This window comes from Mytilus galloprovincialis, chromosome 9 (assembly GCF_965363235.1).
Source record: "Mytilus galloprovincialis chromosome 9, xbMytGall1.hap1.1, whole genome shotgun sequence".
NCBI lineage: Eukaryota > Metazoa > Mollusca > Bivalvia > Mytilida > Mytilidae > Mytilus > Mytilus galloprovincialis.
In genome coordinates this window covers 48,692,753-48,711,511 of record NC_134846.1, presented here as the reverse complement: position 1 = coordinate 48,711,511, position 18,759 = coordinate 48,692,753, and the positions used below count along the sequence as shown (strand labels likewise).

The window sequence follows — 18,759 nt, the reverse complement described above, 5'->3', positions numbered from 1 at the left end:
CAAATCTACAGAATTGTAAGTAATGGATGGTCAACATGTGGCCGACTTGTATGATCCATTATATCAACCCTTGCTATCTCGTCTTTTAGACATTGTTCAATGTTCGGTTGCTTTGTTATAACACGTCCATTCTAGATAGTCATTCATGCAGCAAAATTTCTGAAACTAAATTTAAGTCAAATGCATTATAGGATAAAACTTAATGAAGAAACTATGATATATTCGTTACGAGCTTTATTTTGCAGCTTTTCTTATCCTGTGATTGTCAAGAAAAGAAACGAGAAAAGGGAAGTAACTGCAGATAACAATTCATCTGTTATCAGTGATAAGAAGTGTTATTTAAGGTTAGTTATTTACGTCATTTATATCATAAATTACAATGCTACTTTTTCATTGATATATAGTGTGAACATAATATAGAAATGTTTAAATGTTTTACTGAGTCTTTCTTATCTCGCATGACTAGCAGAAGGTTGGGCATAGGCTAATCGAGAATGCATGGCATACCATTTTAAGTTAGGTATGCATGTATTTGGACTGTTTTATCTGTTTAGCCAACGGTATATTTAAAAGAATTGTTCTTATAAATCATCTGTTTAAAGAAAGAAAACAACATCATGGTGTGAGCTTTAAAAAACGTAGTTGTAATTCAATAAACATAAAAATATGCAAAGGTGCTGAATGATTGTGTATTTACAGAACATAAATAAATGGGTTTTTTTTTTCTTGCAATTCTATCTCAAATGAAGTTTCTTATCTCTATTGTTGAAATATGTATTAATAATCAAATTAAACAAATTGAATACAGACTAAAGAAATAATTTCATAGATCATCATGCCTTGTTATCGTGTACACTTGTATCTGATCGTGACGAATTTCTCTGTAGGTTATATATGGAACTATAGTATTGTGTAACAAGTGTAGATATACATGAAACATTGTGTAGATATACATGAAACATTCTGATTTGAATTCTTTTGAAACTAAGATATCATTTCAATTAACCTCTGTTATTTATTTCCATGCATTTTGTACTATCCTGGTTTCAATTTGGACAGAATGTGATGATTTTTTTCGAAACCAGAAGACACTTTATTATTATCCTTATTAGATCAGATTTGTATAAAGCTCTTATAAATAAACGTATAGGAAGGACTTAAGAAGGTTAGTCGTAATCACATTTCTGTCTCAATGAGTTTTTCTTTAAATTTTGTTTGGAGAACATGCTAAGCTTTATCGTGAAAGACACTTACATCAATGTATAAAAGGGGAATATAATTAGGGGTCATGAAGGACATAATTCATCCTTAAAATATTATTCGAAAAAGATCAAACAAGATTCTTATTTATGTTTTCTTTGAAATCGAGGCACCGTTTTTTTTTTTAAGTTGTTAAACGAGTCTTTTTCCAGTCAAAAAGAAAAAAAGAACTAAGTATTACAACTGTCATAGTTTTTGAATACATGTACATTTTCATAATAGGTACGAGTAGCGGATGATCTTGTACAAATTCTAAGCTATAAAGAGAAAAACAAGGTAGGAACACTGTACGTTTCAAAAGTATAATAATACATAAAAAAGATAACATGTATTTCCGTTAATACAAAGACCATCGAACACTTGTACATGTACCTTGTTCCTTCGACAAAGTAGAAATCGGATACACAATTACAGACCACCCCTACCCAAACCCAACCTCCAAAAAAGACCAACATACAAAATTGTATCGAGATAGCCCAACTTGCTTTGTGCACACGATTTGGAAGATTACATGCCATGTACGAGATCATTTTTTTTTTTTTTGGTATATAAGATCCAAATTATTTTAACATACTACTATTACTTTATCGAGCCTACACCTGTGTGTATAATCCACTAAGAGTCTGCATGTTTCTTTGAGTCATACTGAGTGTGCTTGCATGTCAAAAATGAGCATCACTGAATTCTTGCCCATTAACTTATTTCACATCAATTATACGCAATTTTTTCCCAATTTTTCTCTGCAAGATGGACAAGCTATGCAAATACACGGAAATGAATCATTATTGTACAGTTTTCATTTAATTCCGCATTTTTACCCTACATAAAATTAAATGGAGCACAAGCTTTTTAATTGTTTTATCTGTATAACTTTACAGTGGGGCGTCAAGTAAAAATATATATGGTCTTTAAATTATTTGGAGGCAGAAGACAACAAATGTCATACACGAAAAAGCGCCTATTTTATATTTATGATTTTAACTTCGACTTTCTTTTCTGTTACAATTTTAAAGATAAGTGCATACATTATGCGTATCATGCCCAATCATTAAACGTCTTGAAAAACATGTGTCAGGGAATGCAACATTAGTCGGTAGAAGGAAAAACAACATAAAACGAAGCTAAAAATTAAATTTAAAAACCCAGATTAATCACAACTATTAGCAGTCTGATGAAAATAAAATAAGAATAATTTGATTAAAATGGGGAATATGTGTCAAAAAGACAACAACCCGACCAAAGAGTAGAACACAGACTAAGGTAACCAATGAATATTCAATACAGCGCGAAAATCACTAGCCCGGAGACGTGCTTCAGCTGGCCCCTAAACATAAAGGGGTTCTAGTTCAGTGATAATGGACATAATACTAAAGTTCGAAATATATAAATGAACTTAAATCAAAATCATACAAGACTAGCCTGACTACGAACAGGCGCTCAAATGCGGCGGCGTTAAACTTTTTTTTTTAGATTTCAGCCCTCCCCTTTACCTCTAGCCAGTGTCGAAAAATGAACACACATCAATTCACACAGTAAAACTCAGTTGAAACGAAGTCCGAGGCCGATGTCAGAAAAGGTAACAAAAGAAACTAAAAAAAATGACAATGATACATAAATTAACAAAGGAACACTAGCAGTTACTGACATGCCAGGCTCAGACCTCAATTAAATAAACTCATCATGGATACCTGAATTAAATTGTGTATTTACGCCAGACGCGCTTTTCGTCTACAAAGGACTCATCAGTGACGCTGGAATCCAAAAAAGTTTAAAAGGTCACATAAAATACTAAGTTGAACAGCATTTAAGACCAAAATTCCTTAAAGTTTTGCCAAATACGACTAAGGTAATATATTCCTCGGGTAGAAAAGCCTTAGTAAAAAATGTATTTCAAAAATTCAAAAGTTTTGTAAACAGTCTATTTATAAGTATGACCATATCAATGATTATTCATGTCAACACAGAAGTACTGACTACTGAGATATCCTCATGGAATTAAAACTCCACCAGCAGTGGACTTCTGGTGGATTTTTACTGATTGCAAGGTTATGTCTTCGTGATATGAATAATCAAGCACAACCCCGTTTGTTTATAATACGTTTAGTATCATACTACCATGAAATATACGTGAAGAACGTAGTCTAACCCGATTGTCTTTTCCTTATTTTACATTTTAGAACCCACAAAGAAACTATGTGCTATTCGTATTTAGTTAAAGGTGAGCTTCTATAATTTATAAAAGTTTACGTATAAAATACATAGACAATAACTGTTTAGTGTCTTTAAATATCAGCTGTATTTGTACGAGGCTAGGAAACAAGGTGTACGCGAGCTTTTAGCGAGCTACTACACCTGTTTCGAGCCGAGTACAAATACAGCTGATATTTAAAGACACGAAACAGTTATTGTCTTTATCCTGCAATTAATTCTGTTTATTGTTTGTGTTTTGAAAGACACAAAAACTAACATATTTAATTAATTAATTTAATTAATATTTAATTTGTAATCCCTTGAGGCCCGCGTAGTAATATCAAAATCACACATTACGCTGAAGACGGGTTCGCAAAAAAAGAATCTCGAATGGTCAACAATACAGTAATACATCGTTCAAGGTGTATAATTATCTATTTTAACATAACAACTAATTTCAACAGTAAAAACAAATAACAAAACATTGTCAAATTTGAAACAGAAGTGTACGAGTTGTCCTACGCTTCAGACTTGAAATTCACTAAACATGCATGCTGAAATTGACATGGTTGATTTTGTAACACAATCATACACATTCAAGTTTTGAAATCGACAAGTGTCATCGTCATTGGAATGCAACTGGAATACACATTCTGAGGTCACACAGGTTCAAACAATACTCAGTCCGGCAGTGGGCGGAGCTTTAAAGCGATATCTGTATAGTATACAGATACAGCATAGCGATATCTGTAGGGCTGTATCTGTATAGTAGGACACCCAATTGCAGGATAAAGCCATATAATGACGTTGCTTAACGAATTGGTAAATCGGGATCCTCAAAACCAGAAATATATATTTAAACAACAATCTTTCCAATTAGAGAGTTAAAATATTTCTAAATAACAAACTTTTTATTCATGCATGTATAAACACAAAGAACAATTAAAATGTATGTTCTTTGATTTTGATCCAGGTCTTGTATTAGTAGCAATATTTATAGTGATACCAAGAACATCTGGTAAGTATAAATTAGGTATATCTATGTATAATATACATGTAGTAAACAAATAGAAATTAGTTTTTATAAATGTCGGGACGTGATTTTTTTTTTTTTTTTTTTTTTTTGCTTCTGTATAAGAGAGGTGAAAGATACCAAAGGGATAATTAACGTTTGTAGTTTAATTCGAAACCAGACTGACAATTCAATAGGTAAAAACGAAAACATTCAAAAGATATGTACATGTACTATGCAGTATATATGTACAATATAGAAAACAAAAGACTGAGCAACACGAAACCCAGGCACAACACACTGGGAGTGTTTTAAGGTGCTCCGGAAAGGTAGACCTGTCCTGCTCCAAATATTGCAATAGTCGTGACAAAAGGACGAACAACACTTAAGAAAATCAAACATAGAAAACAAAAGTTTGAGCAACATAAACGCCACTAAAAACCGTGTAGGCTGAACATATTGATGTGACGTATGTGTAATAGTCCTGATTTACTTCAAATCAAAATGTAAACATTTTAAAGAACTCGAATTATAAAAAGAAACCTGCAAAGACATGACATTGTAAACAAGTTACCTACGTTTGTTTGATGAAAGAATGAACCATAGGGTTATAGAATACATTTTATGCCATTGTATGTAGTACAGAATGTGTTAAGTTGCTACATAATGCATTCAACAATTATCAAAATGGTACAGTCTTGTATTTGTAGGACTTAGATGCCTTTCGTGCCAGTTTGCAAGAAACGTTACTGACTGTTTCAGGACAGAGGCACAGTGTGAAGATGGAGAGGAGGTACTGAAATAAATCTATTTAAGTATATGCAATACAATTAAACACGTTGCTAAGATGGATTGGTATAGTCAGATTTGGAATCAGGTGGTCAAAGAACAAAAAGGGTGTTTCATGTTCAAACGTTCTGAAACTTTTACTTTTAAAGCACAAAGGAAACAAGTAAAACACACATTGATTTTAACTTCAAAATTGTAAACTGTCTCTTTCTGTGTACAAATAGTTAATGGCCAGCAGCGCCGACATATAGAAAGTAAAATCACAAAAATACTGAACTCCGAGGAAAATTCAAAACGGAAAGTCCCTAATCAAATGTCAAACTCAAATGATAAAACACATCAAACGAATGGAGAACAGAGTATTATATCTCCAAGTTGATACGATATTCCATAGCTTGGATATCCTATCACAGTGTCACTGCTTACAAGGATTTTTATGCCAAAGGTTTCGGAGTGCGTAAGGTAAATTTGAAGTAATTCCTTTGAAAGTTAACAGCGCCACCATGAGTCGGCTAACTATTATGTTTCAATTGTCTTCTTTTTATCGATTGTTTCAATAACTAATATGACTTGGTATCTTCCACTTATTTTTATTGCTTTGTATAATAATTACATTAGATGTATGTTTCATTATAATACGTTATTCTGATTGGCTAACTAGCAATCTCGTGATATTCCTTAATCAATTGCATTACACAATGCAACTTTTCATTCATGATGACACGAGGTCCCACAATAAAGTGCACAGGTAAATGAAATAAAAACTTGATAAAAGGCGTGTTTTCATGATCCTATAGGTCAAAATGTAATTATAAGTATTGAATGCTTTTTTTTGTAACTTTACAGGGTTGTAAAAGCGTTGACCGTGCGCACATTTTTAGTATAAAGTTCCGCGCTTCATACAAAATGTACTTCGGTCAACGCTTTTACACCCCAATAAATTTACAAAAAAGAGCATTCAATTCTTAAATAAACATATATTGTGGCATACATTGCATCGAAATCAATTTTATCCATATATAAATAAATTTGGTGTATTTACTGTCTTCTGATTGGTTAAAAGTATTAGTTTTATTTTTAATGTTGTCAATTTTTATGGCGACACGCCCACTCTGACGTTGTGTATTCATACGCCAACATGTGTGTACGTTGTTTTGGTTAATATAAATAATATAAAAAGTTCTTTGAGCCTTATTTTTGATAGAAATTTATTTATAATGAATGGCAATAATTTATTTTGAATTTATTGACGCATAAAATTAATTTTTGACTCTTCACATTTTACATAATCCGCTTTGCGGATTATTCAATGTGAAGAGTCAAAAATTAATTTTATGGTTCAATAAATTCAAAATAAATAATAGCCATTCATTAAATGTTCACATATGTTATTCTGGAACCAAAACAATATAATGAATAATACACTTACATTTGTTGTATTTAACAACAAGAAAGTATAAAACTCGGACGAGTGCAGCCAAAGCCAACTCTGTTCAAAAATGAATTTAAGTAAAAGGGAAAATAAAACAATTGAAAACAATTTTATAGCCTCTTAAAGAGATCCCCAATAGCAAAATCCTTCTATATCTTTTTAAAATGCTGCTTTGATCTTGGATTTGGTATATCTGTCTATAAAAAAAAAACACTTTTACTATTACGTGAAACATCAAGATAATTGTCGCATGAACGAAAACAACAAAACTGGGCGAACTTAAGACTTTTCAGTAAAACGATTTTATTTTTTTTCAGCATGTCAAATTTATATTTTAACTTGCTGTAATTATGAAATTTGTACAAATTGAACGCAATTTAATGTTACAGTAAAAGTAAGTATGACCAGTTTATGAAATTAAAACTCACAAAAAAAAATCTAAAATGTTACAAATGTAGGCTTATGGAATACAACTCCACATCAAAATGAATAATATCATTACTAAACGTAAGTTTCAGTGACACTAAGTCTTATAAATCGGAATAGAAGTCATATTTTTTTACTTGTATACGTCGACCAGGTAAAAATACACGATATTATGAAAATGTTCTCGTGTCATAAACTGAATATTTATTAGGTCTTTCCACTTTTTTGTGGAAAGACCTATTGTTTTTCTTCTGATTATTTTTTTTTTCTTCCGCCTAATTTTGTTCTTGCGATAAACATTTGTTTCGCAATATGTCGCTTAGATATTTTGTATATGATATCGAACAGTTTATGCGCTTTTGAAATTTACCCTGTGTAAACAAATACTTTTCTTTGTAGGAGTTATCTCCCCAAACACTGTTTTCCTTGTTATCGCATCTCCTTCGCAACCGTAAAAGATTATGACAAATTTATTTTACAAAATTGCTCGTTATATCCTTCGCATGATTTGTCCTATTTTGACCGAAGCGATATGACCGCTCCATATGAGAGTTATTTCCCCTTATGCATCTGATATAAGTGATATGAATTTCTATCTTATAAACCATAAGTGATAGAGACCTAGGATCTTTTGATTTGAGGTCCTTGGTCCCAAAAAATGAAAATTAGGTCAAGGTCAAAGGTCAAGGTCATATTTTAATATTTGAATTTGGCTTATTTTCACTTATATCCAAAGACTGTATAAGATATCAACAAATTATTTTTACTAAATTGTTAGTTGCGACATGTCGTAAGATGTAAATTTTGATTGCAAGCGTACGTTGAATGTAAAAGGGAGTTTTCTCCCCTCTTGTATTAAAAAATACGCGTTTGGTGATATAACTCATTAACTAAATATAATTAAGACCTAAGGTCTTTTGATTTGAGGTCCTTGGTTTATGACCTTGAAATTGATCTCAAGGTCATAGCTTAATTTGAAGTTCTAGATTTTGACCTTTGCTTTTATTCTATATGTATACAGGATAAAGGTATACAACTTTTAGAAAAAGGTATCAAACCATTTAACCTTGAAAAAAACAACCGGAAGTGACCTTTTGTAAACCGGAAGTAGCTGTTTTCTTGTACTTTATTAATATAAAAGTATATAGAACCAGATATTTTTGGAATCAGTGTCAAGTAAATATTCAAATATAATCGTAAGTAACATTTTTCAAACCGGAAGTAACAAATTATCTCCCTTATTTAAAAAAAATGTATGGAAACAATATATTTTTGGAATCAGCTCACTAGGAGCTATCATTTGACGATTGAAATGACATTTTAAACTTAGTTTCACAACTTTTCATATCAAAATACATTGTTTTGATGGAAAGACCTTCAATTGTTCTCTGAACAATTGGTTTTTAATTTTAATTATCTTTGTATTTAGCAATGTTATTTACGGAAAGTGATGCTTCCAAATATGCAGATTGCATTTATAGCAGGCTGCAAATCTGATAAGGTAAGTAATGATCGTTTATAAACGTTTAAATTCGCGACTCTCAACAACACTGTATCATTTCTTATTAATAATGTGAAACAGAACCTGCAAAACCTACCACATTGTGATCATAGATAATGCTCTTTAATCATAGGGGCTTGAGGGTAGGATACTGTTATGAGCCTCCCCCTTACTATCATAAATTCTCGATTTTCCAATATATAAAATTGAGAATGGAAATGGGGAATGTGTCAAACAGACAAAACCGAACCATAGAAAAAACAACAGCAGAAGGTCACCAACAGGTCTTCAATGTAGCGAGAAATTCCCGCACCCGGAGGCGTCCTTCAGCTGGCCCCTAAACATATATATACAAGTTCAGTGATAATGAACGCCATACTTATTTCTAAATTGTACACAAGAAACTAAAATTAAAATAATACAAGACTAACAAAGGCCAGAGGCTCCTGATTTGGGACAGGCGCAAAAATGCGGCGGGGTTAAACATGTTTATGAGATCTCAACCCTCCCCCTATACCTCTAGCCAATGTAGAAAAGTAAACGCATAACAATACGCACATTAAAAATCAGTTCAAGAGAAGTCCGAGTCTGATGTCAGAAGATGTAACCTAAGAAAATAAACAAAATGACAATAATACATAAATAACAACAGACTACTAGCAGTTAACTGACATGCCAGCTCCAGACTTCAATTAAACTGATTGAAAGATTATGATTTCATCATATGAATATCAGGCACAATCCTTCCCGTTAGGGGTTTAGTATCGTACAATCATAACATATATGAGAAGAACATATTAACCTGTGTCATGCCAACAACTGGTTTTTGAATATATGTGTTTAGTTCCAATGCAAAGACCCTATAAATGTATCACTTATTTGTACAATGTGGAAAAATTAATATACCATATTCTTATACTCTGAACATGCATGTTTACTTTAAACTTGTCAGTCGACTATGTACAGAGCGAAGAGATACTAAAAATGCTTGTTTGAACGAGTTAAAATAATTGGTTTAAATTCTGAGTGATACATTGTGATTTTTTGCAGTTGAAACAGCTACCCACAATGTCACCATATTACTGTAAAGGAAAAAAAACTACTATTGAGGTATTTTGTTCTGCAATGTTGGTTTTTTTTCTAATTTCAAACAACACAACATACAAAGAAATACATTTTACAAGATTGATCCAAATTGAATATTGAAATTGTTACATATTTACTCAATATTTACTTGTAATTTAATTTGTTTTCGTACTATTAATTTAGGTGTGTTCTTTCGATGAACACCAAATTGGAGATGGCAAACGACAAATAGAATTTTCTCATGGCCATATGATTGATCTAGTTATGTGTTCCGAATGCTGTACTGCAGGACCAAACAAAGATGGCGTTCCGTGTAATGGTTACCTATGTGGGCAACGTATGTTGTGTTAAAATTATATGGTTAATAATATAACTAGCATTTTTTGGGGTAGATTATTCAAATAAATATATATTCCAAAAAATGAAATGACATGACAAATTGAATACTTAATTGAAATCATTGCATGCGTCCGAAGTGCATTTTTTTGTTGATTTACCTTCACCAGGAACGCTTAGAAAGCCAAATATGTATAATAACCGAAAAGAACCGAAAGGTCATTTGTAACTGATGGAGTTAAAACCTTTGTTTCTTTATAGTTTTGCCTAATTTGCAAACGAACAATCATGTTAGTAACGAAGTATTGACTATTGATCCGAAGTTACATGTACCCTTACGGGGACTGACAATCTACCAGCAGCGGTACTTTTATTTAAGCTGGTCCATCAATTACAATGGATAGATACTTCTTCAGAGAGAGTTTTCTTATACGTTGGCAAAATGAAGATTTTATCAAAGATTTTGACAAAATATAATAAAAGGTACATATGTATATCCAATGTACTATTTTTCAAGGTACAAGTTTTCTCTCAATAATGACGACTTCAGTATGTATATTAAAGAAATTTATCCTGTTGAACTTACTTTAAATAAAGCTAATACTAATAATGACCACTGCCCTTTCCTCGATCTTGATATCTATATCACTAACGGAAAGCTGAATACTAAAATTTATGATAAAAGAGATGATTTTTCATTTCCTATCGTTAATTATCCATTTTTAGATGGTGACGTTCCCTTGTCACCATCTTACGGTGTTTATATATCTCAACTTGTACGATTCGCTCGTGTATGTAACAATGTTTTAGATTTTAACGAGAGAAATTTATGTATTACTGAAAAATTATTACACCAGGGTTTTCGATATCACAAACTAGTCAAAACATTTACTAAATTTTATCATCGGTATAAGGACATCATTCGTAAATATAGCTCAACATGCAGACTTCTTATACCTTCAGGTATTTCACATCCAATTTTTTATGGAAATATTCTTTATAAAGCACAAAGGTGTCAGTATTCACCTCAAAAACTAACAAAACCTTTGAATAGACTTATTAAGAAGGGATATACTTACGATACTGTTGTCAGGTCATTAAAGATTGCATATTTTGGCGTTAATATTGATTCACTTATAGGGTCTTTGCATCGGAACTAAACACATTTATTCAAAAACCAGTTGTTGGCATGACACAGGTTATGTTCTTCTCATATATGTTATGATGGTATGATACTAAACCCCTAACGGGAAGGATTGTGCCTGATGTTCATATGATGAAATCATAATCTTTCAGTCAGTTTAATTGAAGTCTGGAGCTGGCATGTCAGTTAACTGCTAGTAGTCTGTTGTTATTTATGTATTATTGTCATTTTGTTTATTTTCTTTTGTTACATCTTCTGACATCAGACTCGGACTTCTCTTGAACTGAATTTTAATGAACGTATTGTTATACGTTTTTTTTCTACATTGGCTAGAGGTATAGGGGGAGGGTTGAGATTTCACAAACATGTTTAACCCCGCCGCATTTTTGCGCCTGTCCCAAGTCAGGAGCCTCTGGCCTTTGTTAGTCTTGTATTATTTTAATTTTAGTTTCTTGTGTACAATTTGGAAATTAGTGTGGCGTTCATTATCACTGAACTAGTATATATTTGTTTAGAGGCCAGCTGAAGGAAGCCTCCGGGTGCGGGAATTTCTCGCTACATTGAAGACCTGTTGGTGACCTTCTGCTGTTGTTTTTTTTCTATGGTCGGGTTGTTGTCTCTTTGGCACATTTCCAATTTCCATTCTCAATTTTATTAGCAACATTGCCCAATTTTGGATACAATATTCACGCAAAACATTATTTTGTTTTGATTTAAAGCGATTTGTCCAATAGAATGTTAAAATAAAATATGGGAATAAAGGTTTTTGATATTATTTTAGAAGATAAAAATAAATAAATAGGTTACTGATCTTGCTTTCTTGCTACATGTACAAGTGAAAAACGAAAAGTTATGTATCAATTTGTTTGAAAAATTACTATAAGAGTTATCTAGCCTTATATGGATGGGTAAGTTTAGCAAAAAAAATATTTTGTATTTGTAATCTATAAACATTCACAATATAAATTTCATCTTTTTTCCCTCGTATCCTATAAAAAGTCTTACCCACAAATTGTAAGACTCTCACAATTTGCAAAATTAAGCAATGAGCTAGACCTGTTGTGTATACTGCAATCTTTCAGTCCCAGATGGCGTTTTACAGTTTCACGTAGAACACAAAATTAATCTACCAAGTAGCCTCCGGGTGCGGGAATTTCTCGCTACATTGAAGACCTGTTGGTGACCTTCTGCTGTTGTCTTTTCTATGGTCGGGTTGTTGTCTCTTTGACACATTCCCCATTACCATTTTCACAATTTTATTCGTATTAAAACAAACTAAGTATGTTCAATCCAGGTCCAACTTTGAACCCTGATTATGTATGGTGTGCTGAATGTGACAGAACAGATGATCCTACGAAGTGCTCAAGATTTGTTCAGTGTCCATCTAATGAGGTAATATTTTGTACGTTTTACATGACGTGTTTGATATTGATGTATGTTCTTCTATGTTGTGATGTTATGCTATTATTTAAGGTAAAGGAGAAGGTTTGGTACCATTGAAATGTTTAATACCGCTGCAACTGTTTGCTCCTGTCCCAAGTTAGGAATATGATGTTCAGTAGTTGTCGTTTATTTATGTGGTTCATAAGTGTTTCTCGTTTCTCGGGTTTTTTTTATATAGATTATTAGACCGGTCGTTTTCCCGTTTCAATGGTTTTACACTAGTATTTTTTTGGGGCGCTTTATAGCTTGCTGTTCGGTGTGAGCCAATACTCTGTGTTGAAGACCGTACCTTGGCCTGTAGTGGTTTACTTTTGTGAATTTTGACTTTGGTGGAGAGTTGTCTCATAAGCACTCATACTACATCTTCCTATATCTATTTGTCGGTGTTTAGATGACTAATTTTGTAGGAGGAAATGAAAAACATATTTTTAATTTGTACATGTAACACACGGCAGGTTAATAATCCTGGTAATCAATCGCTATGATTTTATAGTTAATTTTATTGCAAGACAAGACAAGACAAGACAAGACAAATACTTTATTAAAGTCTCACCACTTGTTACATATAAAATATACAGCTTTTTAAAACACAAATTAACAACAAGAGCCACTCTATAAAGAGTTATGAGAGACTATAAAACATTTTTTTTAAATTATAATACAAATACAACTTAAGTCAACTATCACGAATATAAAATACATTTTCGCTTTATTAAAATTTCATAGCAGATTTTGGCAGTATAAAATACCATATTTTCATTTGTAAAAAGAAATATAAATTTCTCATTATCAGACATATGTAAAAAATTCTCATCAACAATACTAGCATGGTTAAAAATAACATTACGAATCTCTGAATATACGGGACAGTTTAACAAAACATGTTTTTCATCTTCAACGTCATCAGTACAGTTAAAACATAATCTATTTTCAATATCAATATTCTCATAACGACCAGTTTCAATTCTGATGGGTGCTACACCGCATCTAAATTTTGCTAAAGCACTCCTGTATCTACCTGGTATATTAAAAATTAAATAATTTTCTACGCCATATACATTTTTAAACATTCTATATGTACGTAATTTATTTTTATCATCTGACATAATCTTGTCATACCATTCTACCTTAACTTTTTCAAAACATACATTTTCAATATTCTTAACTAAATCCTTGTTCAAAATAGCACCATTGCACAAATATTCCATATTAAGTTCTTTAAACTTATTTTTTACTCTAAAATGCCAATTTTTGACTTTTTTACATGTGTTACCCCATATAAACACTTTTTTATTTACTCTATCATCATTCATTTTATTAAAACGTGTCCAGTTTCTAAAAACACTAGTCCACTGTTTGCAGACGTCAGTGATAAATTATTTTTAGTAATCAATTGTCAATATTTTTCCATCACATTTGGGCAATGATCTCGCGCGTGTCCTAATCATATGATTTATTACTTATTTTTCCTTGCTATATATGTCAAGATTTAAAATAATGTGCTTAAGATGTCATATATATTGGTGCAGACGTTTGGCGGCCTTCAACGAGAGGAAAGTTAAAAGTTGGAATGGAATATTCGTCTAAATTGTTTATAAATTCTAGTATGTGAATTACAGTGAACAATTTCAATTTCAATATTTTAAAAAAAAACATCATTTTAAATATTCATTGGGTTCATCGGCTAAATAAATCCTAATGTTATATTAAGTCAAACTTGATTGTTGACAGAGAATGTCGTCGTACTAGATAAAGGGTGTTTCTATCACGATGTTTTTCGTTTTGGTCTGTATGATGTTCGGTAACTACAGTAGATGAACACATGTCCGATTATAGGGGGCATGTTACAAGTAGTCCAAATCCAATTGCCTGTAAATAAATTTAATGTTTGACTTTTAATTGGAGAGGACAAGTTTCTAAAGGGTCAATACAAAATTATATAAATATAACCAATGACAAGCTATTGTAACAAAAATGAATAGAACTTTCCTTTCTTTACATTAACAGGTCTGTTCACAGGACTTGTATGTATCAAACCAACAATTAATATATAGCCTAGGATGTAGAAGAAAACAGGTAACTCATCATAATAGCAACATGTTCTTGGAATTGTTCACGCTTGTTTCCTTGTGGGTGTAATTTTCATTTTTAGGCAGTTTGATTGTAGGATTTTTTTTTTGCATGAACTCCCTGAGGGGTTCATGCTTATATATTGGCGAGTTTTGGATGTGTCTATGGGCCACTCTATATCTCTCGGCCGGAAGTCAGAATAAATTTCTCGTTTTATTTCAACCCTAGGCCTGCTGCTATATCCTGAATATGAAGAACACTAAGAATAACTATGAACATGCAGGTAGAAACTGTAATTAGTGTATTATACCGCAATTAGCGTCCATCTGTTGATGATGGAAGTTTTAACGACCTAGACTGGTTATACAGGCTGAGCCCTTGCACGGTCGGTGCATACACCTACCTACTCAATTGCCGTATTTATACCGTACAGTGTACATGTATTATACGACTTCTTATGCAAAACAGACAGACTTGATAAATTCTCGTGTCCAGCTTTTAATTAGCTATTAGGAAAAAGAAAATTATATACATATCGCATGTGTCGTTATAATTTAGCCACAAATACAAATCGAAATCAAAAGACTTAAATTAAATGATTGATTTACCTTTTTAAAAGAAAAGTCATTGAAATTGCAAATATACATTTTGGATAAAAACAAAAACACAAAAAATATAATTGTTGGGACATTCCCATTTATTACTAAGAGTTACGGTTCTTACAACACTGCTACATGTACATCTACTACCATTGATTTAAAACAATCATTTCTGCAAAGCACAGTTTGGATTCACGTGGTTTTGTTCCCTCTTTCATGAATAAAAATTGAAAAAAATAGTAGCAACAATAACATTATGTTTTTATATATAAGTACGAGCTTTAAGATTAATATATAAATGTTCGTAATTTAAAAAAGCTATATCTTTAATTTTTAGTGTAAGAGTAGCAGGATAAAAACCAAGTTTAGAACGAGAATTCTTGCATTATGTACTTTTGAGAATTGTAAATAGATTACCATTTCTGGGAATTAAGTTTTAAGCTATAATAGATAAATTACTACAAACAATTCCTAGTTGTATACAACCTTTATTTTGAATAAGTTTTATAATTTTGTTATGACGTATACGTACACTGCATGACAGTTTAAAAAATGATTACAAAATGTTTTATAATTTATTCAATACACATGCAGCATGTCCGCCAACATTGTTAAATTTTTAACTTGAAATATACAAATCATAGAAGACTAATTGTAGATTTGTGACAAGACTCACGAAGCATACACAGATACCCATGGTAGAAAACGTGATCAGGGAACCATAAATATCTGTTCATCATGTTGTAACACGAGGGAGTGTAACCAAGGAGTGTGTAACCTAATTAGACAAAGTAATATACCAATTACTTTAAATATATCATTTAATATAAGGGAGCTACCATTTGATTTTTATGGGGGGGGCTAGGATGAAATTTGAAAAAAATAGGCAGGACAGGAGTTTTGAGTAAAAAAAAAAGGCAGGATGAGATACTTTGCAAAAAAAAAGGCAGGATGACAACTTAGGTAAAAAAAAAGTCAGGATAAACTAATAAAAAATAGGCAGGACCGAATAGAGTAAAAAATAAAAGGCAAGACAGAGATTACAACTTAAAAAAAATGCAGGACAAAATTTTGCATCCTAGCCCTGTATGTTTCAATTCCCTTACCGTAAATTCGTGTATCTGTAGAAAGATTTAAAAGATAAAGTAAGACAATGTCTAAAAGATTTTATGCTCTATTTTATATCTATTAAACATTTATTTTTACATTTCAGAACAGATATACTACTCAACGAATACAGGATAACAATGCAAATTGTGTGTTGTTTTCTTTTTTGGAAGTTTACCATTTTTGTTACAAAAATGTTTTATTATAAATTATTATAAATATTAGTTATTGACTTTAACTCGTATTGTTTCTTTTAAACATGCAGTCTATCACAATTAGCTATGACAAGCACTCCATACTACAGGTTAACCTTTTAAAATATAGAAAGTACAAAAATTAGGTCATGTACAAGATGTTTAATTACAATTATCTCTTTATATTCACACGATTTTCTATATATATGTATGTATTCCATTAGACATAGAATTTCAAAATAGTATGAAAATAATTATTGTAAACGTGTTTTTCTAATGGTATACATATATATATATATATAAAAGAAGATGTGGTATGATTGCCAACGAGACAACTGTCCTCGAGAGACCAAAATGACACAGACAATAACAATTATAGGTCACCGTACGGCCTTCAACAATGAGCAAAGCCCATACACCATAGTCAGCTATAAAAGACCCCGATATGACAATGTAAAACAATCCAAACGAGAAAACTAATAGCCTTATTTATATAAAACAAAATTTAAAATTTCTTTTCGAAAGAAAGACTTTTGAATAACACATCTGATGTCAATAGTGGAGCAGGATCTGTTTACCCTTCCAACGGACGTGAGATCCTGTTTTGGTGGGGTTCGTGTTGATCCTTCCAGAGGACATGAGATCCTGTTTTGTTGGGGTTCGTGTTGATCCTTCCAGAGGACATGAGCTCCTGTTTTGGTGGGGTTCGTGTTGACCCTTCCAGAGGACATGAGATCTTGTTTTTTTTTTGTTTTTGTTTTTTTTTTTTTGGGGGGGGGGGGGGTTCGTGTGGATCCTTCCAGAGGACATGAGATCCTGTTTTGGTGGGGTTCGTGTTGATCCTTCCAGAGGACATGAGATCCTGTTTTGGTGGGGTTCGTGTTGATCCTTCCAGAGGACATGAGATCCTGTTTTGGTGGGGTTCGTGTTGATCCTTCCAGAGGCCATGAGATCCTGTTTTGGTGGGGTTTGTGTTGATCCTTCCAGAGGACCTGAGATCCTGTTTTGGTGGGGTTTGTGTTGATCCTTCCAGAGGACATGAGAGCCTGTTTTGGTGGGATTCTCGTTGATCCTTCCAGAGGACATAAGATCCTGTTTTGGTGGGGTTCGTGTTTACCCTTCCAGAGGACATGAGATCCTGTTTTGATTGGGTTCGTGTTGACCCTTCCAGAGGACATGAAATCCTGTTTTGGTGGGGTTCGTGTTGATCCTTCCAGAGGACATGAGATCCTGTTTTGGTAGGGTTCGTGTTGATCCTTCCAGAGGACATGAGATCCTGTTTTGGTGGGGTTCGTGTTGACCCTTCCAGAGGACATGCAATCCTGTTTTGGTGGGGTTCGTGTTGACCCTTCCAGAGGACATGAGATCCTGTTTTGGTGGGGTTCATGTTGACCCTTCCAGAGGACATCCGATCCTGTTTTGGTGGGGTTCGTGTTGACCCTTTCAGAGGACATGAGATCCTGTTTTGGTGGGGTTCATGTTGACCCTTCCAGAGGACATGCGATCCTGTTTTGGTGGGGTTCGTGTTGACCCTTCCAGAGGACAGGAGATCCTGTTTTGGTGGGGTTCGTGTTGACCCTTCCAGAGGACAGGAGATCCTGTTTTGTTGGGGTTCGTGTTGATCCTTCCAGAGGACATGAGCTCCTGTTTTGGTGGGGTTCGTGTTGACCCCTCCAGAGGACATGAGATCTTGTTTTTTTTTGTTTTTGTTTTTTTTTTTTGGGGGGGGGGTTCGTGTTGATCCTTCCAGAGGACATGAGATCCTGTTTTGGTGGGGTTCGTGTTGATCCTTCCAGAGGACATGAGATCCTGTTTTGGTGGGGTTCGTGTTGATCCTTCCAGAGGACATGAGATCCTGTTTTGGTGGGGTTCGTGTTGATCCTTCCAGAGGCCATGAGATCCTGTTTTGGTGGGGTTTGTGTTGATCCTTCCAGAGGACCTGAGATCCTGTTTTGGTGGGGTTTGTGTTGATCCTTCCAGAGGACATGAGAGCCTGTTTTGGTGGGATTCTCGTTGATCCTTCCAGAGGACATAAGATCCTGTTTTGGTGGGGTTCGTGTTTACCCTTCCAGAGGACATGAGATCCTGTTTTGATTGGGTTCGTGTTGACCCTTCCAGAGGACATGAAATCCTGTTTTGGTGGGGTTCGTGTTGATCCTTCCAGAGGACA

The 18,759-nt window shown here is 33.2% G+C and overlaps 1 protein-coding gene across 1 annotated transcript; it reads left to right on the top strand.

Moving 5' to 3' along the window:
* The first annotated feature begins 270 nt into the window (after positions 1-270).
* On the top strand, positions 271-16,633 carry LOC143046934 (uncharacterized). The gene is made up of 10 exons (XM_076219977.1): positions 271-344; positions 3,438-3,478; positions 4,424-4,468; positions 5,173-5,255; positions 8,539-8,610; positions 9,880-10,033; positions 12,471-12,568; positions 14,627-14,695; positions 15,947-16,079; positions 16,502-16,633. The coding sequence occupies exons 2-10, from the start codon at positions 3,454-3,456 to the stop codon at positions 16,531-16,533; spliced, it is 711 nt and encodes a 236-aa protein (XP_076076092.1). The 5' UTR covers positions 271-344; positions 3,438-3,453; the 3' UTR covers positions 16,534-16,633.
* Positions 16,634-18,759: the final 2,126 nt, after the last annotated feature.